Source organism: Colobus angolensis, unplaced genomic scaffold (assembly GCF_000951035.1).
Source record: "Colobus angolensis palliatus isolate OR3802 unplaced genomic scaffold, Cang.pa_1.0 Scaffold3, whole genome shotgun sequence".
NCBI lineage: Eukaryota > Metazoa > Chordata > Mammalia > Primates > Cercopithecidae > Colobus > Colobus angolensis.
The window spans coordinates 18,824,813-18,831,503 of NW_012116265.1; the positions used below are offsets into that span (position 1 = coordinate 18,824,813).

Sequence of the window (6,691 nt, forward strand, 5' to 3'; positions counted from 1 at the left end):
TTTTAAATAATGTCAAGATTTGTCTGCAAGCAATTTAGATGTTTAGGGTTTGGAGTCTCTGCTTCAGGGACTCAGATGTTTCTATGATGGAGGCCAAAGTGAGCTTCTGAAGAAGCAATCATGTCTTTATATGGATTTTTCTCATCAAGAACGATCTGATAAAACCAAGACTTGACTTTTTTTAGCTAGTTAAATGCAAAGAAGGAATGATATGAAAATTTATAAAAGCCATGTAAGCCATCTGAAATTTGCTTTGCTTTGCTGATTAAAGCTGACTATGAGTTTTATTAGAGCTGCTAGGGCCTTCATTATATCTCATCTTGGGAGAGGCATGACTTCTTAGGACATTTTTATTTCCAAGTTTATTTTTCAAGTGAGAAAATCTTTTTCAATTTCAAAAGAAATTCACTAGTTGCGTTAGCATAACAGATGTCAAATTGAGCCATTTTAAAAGTTTCATTACGTGTATTTTAGTTAGAACATCTAATTCCATCATTCAGTTACCATCTCCCCACTGCCAGTGTTTGGGTTTTTTTCCCATTGGTGAACTTTTACTAAGTAGGTCTTTAAGTATGTGTAAAGTCTTTGGCAGGCCTTGAACGCCTGAAGCCTCTGTGATCTAGGAATCACACAGCTATTGAGCTCCTCAAGTTACCACAGTTCCTTTGTCACGGAGATTGTCCCTTTATAATTGACCCAAGAGATTTGATATGGATAAGATTTCTTTCCATAGTGGCATCGTCTCATAAAAACCATTTTGGAATCTGCTGATGAATATTTTATGGTTGTTATCACTAGTTCCTGGGAAATTTAATTAAGCTGTTGAAATGTTAACATAGTTACCTCAGAAAAGAAATTATTCTTTGGTTGTTTCTTTGTTGCTCAGCTTGTGGGAACCCCATATTACATGTCTCCAGAGCTCTGTCAAGGAGTAAAGTACAATTTCAAGTCTGATATCTGGGCAGTAGGCTGTGTCATTTTTGAACTCCTTACCTTGAAGAGGACGTTTGATGCTACAGTAAGTTGGCATATTATCCCCATATTGCATTTAGCAGGTTGCAAATGGTACAGCCTGACTAAGCAGATCAACTCTATTCCCAGGCTTCTGATTTCTGGCAAAAATAACCTGTATTCAGGTATAAGATTAGTAATCTGTTATTAAAATGCTATAGACCCAGCCAGGCGCAGTGGCTCATGCCTGTAATCCCAGCATTTTGGGAGGCTGAGGTGGGTGGATCACTTGAGGTCACCCTGGCCAACATGGTGAAACCCCATCTCCATTAAAAATACAAAACTTAGCTGGGTGTGGTGGCGTGCCCCTGTAATCCCAGCTACTCGAGAGGCTGAGGCACAAAAATTGCTTGAACCCCAGGAGGTGGAGGTTGCAGTGAGCCAAGATTGCACCACTGTACTCCAGCCTGGGCAACAGAGCAAGACCCTGTCTCAAAAAAAAATTAAATTAAATTAAAAAGTTCATCTCTTAAAAGCAAATAATGGAACATGATGGTTCACTTTTTCAAGCAGTAGGAATTAGAACATTATTAACAGCAGCCAGATGATCATGCAACTACTGCATCACTTTCTTGGAAACGTGTAAAAGGATGCAAATCTAGTGAACAGAATGGAAGGGAGCAAAAGACAATTGTTTTATCTGGGTCTCACTCTGTTGCCCAGACCTGGAGTGCAGTGTCGTGATCATAGCTCACTGCAGTCTCAAATTCCTGTGCTCCAGCAGTCATCCTGCCTCAGTTCCTGAGTAGTTCGAACTACAGGCATGCCTCACCACACCTGGCTATTTTTTGTAGCGATGGGTTCTCACTATGTTACCCAGGCTGGTTTCAAAATCCTGGCCTCAAGTGATCCTCCTGCCTCAGCCTATGCTAGGATTACAGGTGTGAGCCCCCATGCCCAGCATATTTAGGCCTTTTCCTAAATTGTTACTTTTTTATGCCTTTATTCTATCTTTGTAAACATTTCTGACATAGCACCAGTATCACTTTATTGTACTTAACTTTTTTTATATAGCTGTGGTTTTGCCAGGTAATCTAAAACCCTTCCAAATGTTTGCTTTATTTTCTACAATACCTAACACATTGTGAGTGTTAAAAATATTCATTAACTAGAGAAAAAAAAAAGTTTATCTGTTAAAAAATAAAGATTGTCATTGCTTTATAGACAATGAATCCCTTTAAGTCTTTTTTTCTTTTTTTAAGTAAATTAAAGTACAACCTTATATAAAGCAGTGCTTCTCAAACTTTAATATGCATACAAAGTCATCTTGTTGAAATGCAGATTTTTTGGGGGGGCAGGGTTGATATTCTGTGTTTCTAACAAGCTCCCAGGTGATGCTGATGCTGCTGGTCCATGGAGCACACTGAGGGGCTAAAGTGGATTCACATCCAGTTGCCTCTACCAACCAGGTGTGAGAATTTAGGCAAATCACTTCATCTCTTTGATCCTCTGTTTCATTATCTGTAAGATGATAACAATATATATTCCCCATACAGAAATTCTCTCATAATGTATATGAAAAACGCAAATGTAAGATAATGTAAATCCATTGCCCTTTCATAAGACCTATTCATTTCTCTAAATCCTGAAGGTTGTTCTAGTATATCATCTAATTCCCCTAAATAATATGGTGGAAGAAAAATGACTTGGAGTCAGAGGCTGGGCACGGTGGCTCATGCCTGTAATCCCATCACTTTGGGAGGCTGAGGCAGGCGGATCACCTGAGGTCAGGAGTTCGAGACCAGCCTGGCCAATGTGGTGAAACCCCATCTCTACTAAAAAATATAAAACTTAGCCAGGCATGGTGGCGCATGCCTATAATCCCAGCTACTCAGGAGGCTGAGACACAAGAATCACTTGAACCCAGGAGACAGAGGTTGTAGTGAGCAGAGATCGTGCCGCTGCACTCCAGCCTGGGTGACAGAGTGAGACTGTGTCTCAAGAAATATGTGTGTATATGTATGTGTGTGTGTGTATATATGTGTATGTATATGACTTGGAGTCAGGCTTTGGAGTTACAGCTTCATTTTTACTATCTGTGATTTTGGTCAGTTACTTTACATCTCTGAGCCCCATTTTTCTCATATATAAATTGATAATAATTTCCTTGAATGGTGTTAGTGAGGCTAAAAAATATTATACATGTAATGTGCCTGTCTAGTTTGCAGTAGTCTCTCAATAATGGTATTACCATAATATTGTTAATATTATCATCGTTTTTTTTTTTTTTTGGAGACGGAGTCTCGCTCTGTCGCCCAGGCTGGAGTGCAGTGGCGTGATCTCGGCTCACTGCAAGCTCCGCCTCCCGGGTTCAAGCGATTTTTTTTTTTGGAGACGGAGTCTCGCTCTGTCGCCCAGGCTGGAGTGCAGTGGCGTGATCTCGGCTCACTGCAAGCCTCCCAAGTTCAAGCGATTCTCCTGCCTCAGCCTCCCAAGTAGCTGGGACTACAGGCGCCCACCACCACGCCTGGCTAATTTTTTTGTATTTTCAGTAGAGACGGGGTTTCACCATGTTAGCCAGGATAGTCTCGATCTCCTGATCTTGTGATCTGCCTGCCTTGGCCTCCCAAACTGCTGGGATTACAGGCGTGAGCCACCGCGCCCAGCAATATTATCATCTTATTATTATTCACTGCCTTGTCTGTTGCAGCAAAGTATTGCCTGTACAGCCACAACTAGGATATATAAATTAGAAGGCAAGTTAGTTGGCAAGGGAACTACATGAAGCCAAGAAGCATAGCTAGTCTTGCTTTCCTTTTTCTTGGGATTCAGTTGAAAGGTCAGATTATAATATACTCTGAGCATTATATTATTGGCCACATAGTTATAGATTGTATAGCCAGTTGACTTCATTCTGTCTGATAGTATCAGTGCATCCCTAACCATTTCTTGTTGGTGCATATTAGTAGTTATAACAAGAAGTCAGACCTATTGCCAATTCTTTAAATAATGGTCATAGACACCTGAGAGCCCCTACCAGTAGAGTATAGCATCATCTTCATATAACCAGGAACAATGCAGTCATCATTTTCTCATAGAACCCACTCAACCTGTGTGTGAAGATCGTGCAAGGAATTCGGGCCATGGAAGTTGACTCTAGCCAGTACTCTTTGGAATTGATCCAGATGGTTCATTCGTGCCTTGACCAGGTAGGTATGACTTAAATATTCACTTCAGTTTCGTATTTCCCCTTCCAGCCTCAGTGTTTGGTGTATGGCATAGCTATAAACCATATAAAACCACATCCAGTTCCCCAGGGTAGAGTGTATTTGTGGCTATACACAGAATAGGTATTGGTAATTCATTATAGTTGTGTGCTTCAGTGAACAAATTCTTACTTTATTCTGTTTTATAAGTATTAGTTTGTGAAATGAATTTCCCATCTAAATTGTGCTCCATTTTTATGACCAAGAATAATTTCTGAATATGCATTTCGTAAAACTGCAATGAAAGATAATTTACCACTTTTAATACAGAATGTCTGTATTTCTCATATCTCATAGTTCCCTTGCTGTGTAGTTCTAGTATTACTCAAAGTATGTTTCATGAAACACTGGAGTCAGAATCACCAGGGAGTGGGAGAGTTTTGTAAGTAAAAAGAAGATTCCTGGGCCCCACCCCAGATTAACTCAGTCAGAATCTCTGTGGATAAAGCCCAGAAATCTTTATTTGTAACAAACCCCTCAGGTGATTCTTCTATTCTGTATATATTGAGGTTTGAGAGCCACTGCCCTAATTGAACAAGTGAGGAAGGTGCATTATAAACATTCTCCTTCATGTACAAGTGTTGATGATAATGAGGTGAGAAACATAAAACATGGAGTATCACATAAGAAATGATTTTTAAAACAAAAGGATAATGCAGTGGTCTTTGACTAATTATCATCTTTAGATCCCATGTTGCCCATTTCCTTTAAGTGAAAACTAACCCTGTTTTTACTTTTTAGGATCCTGAGCAGAGACCTACTGCAGATGAACTTCTAGATCGCCCCCTTCTCAGGAAACGCAGGAGGTAAAGTATGAAGAAGTCACTCCATTGTCTTTTCTGAGATAGATGACTTTTAGAGGCTTGATCCAAGTACTACAAGAAAGAGTAGTGTTTCCGGACTTGGTTGCAATAGTGCTATTTTCTACCAACATCCCTGCTTTTATTGCTTAGGGATAGCTTCTGACTTTTGCCTCCTTCGCCTGTGCTATTTTGTTCTAAATGTGTACTGATGAGACCCAAGAGCCCTTCACACCCCCATCCATTGATTTTAAATCTAGTGTTGAGGCATTAGAATGCAGTAAGGAAGAGGGGTGTCTGGACTCAGACATCCTTATGTTTGTATCTGAATTTTGTCATTATCTTTGTCAAGTTATTTAACATCCTTATTTCTTAGCTTTCTCCTCTATAAAGTAAGATGAGGTCAGGATTAAAGAAGATAATGCATAAAAAGTGGTCAGCCCAGGGCCTGGCATAGGGTGCTTATCAATTGTAGTGTGAATTGGACTGGGCCTCTGGTTTTTTTGTTTTTTGTTTGTTTTCTGAGACAGAGTCTCACTGTGTCACCCAGGCTAGAGTGCAGTGGCACAGTCCTAGCTCACTGCAGCCTTGAACTGCAAGTGATTCTCACACCTCAGCCTCCCAAGTAGCTAGGACTACAAGTGTGCACCATCATGCCTGGCCAATTTTTCTATTTTTATAGAGACAGGGTCTCGTTGTGTTGCCCAGGCTGGTCTCAAAGCTGTTGCCTGGCCTCAAGCAATCCTCCTGCTTCAGCCTCCCAAAGTGTTGGGATTACAGGCATAAGCCACTATACCTGGCCTGGGCCTTTGTTTTTCACTGCATTTGTTTAGGTGGTAGGTTGGAGTTGGAGGAATCCTCTTCAGGTACATTTTGCCCATATTTGAAGTCGAGTTTTGTTGACTCCTCAGAGGTTATTTCCTGACATTTATTCTGTCAGATATCTTTAGAGATAGGAAGAACATCCTTTATCCCTCAGTTCCTCTAGGAGGTTTCACACCTGAATTTAAAACGTTTATCTTCCTTAAATGTTTGAGTCTGTATTTCATCCTATTACACTATTTTTGCCTTGCTACCCTTCTTCCTCTACTACCAGTTCTTTGTTTTTATACCTTCCAAATATTCACGTACAATGCTCATTTCAAGTCTTGCCCTTGGATACATTCTGTACATCCCTAATTACTTATTTGCTGTTTCATCCGTACTTTTATTCTACTATGCCATTTAATTAATCTTTTCTGGTTCTTCTCCAGCCAGTGTTTTAGTGCCTGAAATTATGTACAGTACTCCAGATATGGCACCATGAACTTCCATTTATGTTTTGTGCATGTGCAGGCAGTATCACCCTTTTGGTCTGGTTAAGCATATTTAAAATTTTTATCTGGCTTATTTCACAGCAGTATAATGATTTATTTTATTTATTATTTTTTTTTTTATTTACCTTTTGAGAGTCTCACTCTGTTGCCCAGGCTGGAGTGCAGTGGTGTAGTCTCGGCTCACTGCAACCTCTGTCTCCAAGGTTCAAGCAATTCTCCTGCCTCAGCCTCTCGAGGAGCTGGGACTACAGGCAGGCGCCACCATGCCTGGCTAATTTTTGTATTTTTAGTAGAGACGAGGTTTTACTATGTTGACCAGGCTGGTCTCGAACTCCTGACCTCAGGTGATCTGCCTGCA

General features: G+C 40.4%; 1 protein-coding gene across 1 annotated transcript in view; it reads left to right on the forward strand.

Moving 5' to 3' along the window:
• The window catches only part of NEK9 (NIMA-related kinase 9), a 49,583-nt gene that overhangs the window by 9,702 nt on the left and 33,190 nt on the right, over window positions 1–6,691 (forward strand). Inside the window, exons 6-8 of the mRNA XM_011949541.1 lie at window positions 887–1,018; window positions 4,050–4,160; window positions 4,959–5,023. Coding sequence (XP_011804931.1) covers window positions 887–1,018; window positions 4,050–4,160; window positions 4,959–5,023 — 308 coding nt within the window. The remainder of the gene's footprint in view (window positions 1–886; window positions 1,019–4,049; window positions 4,161–4,958; window positions 5,024–6,691) is intronic.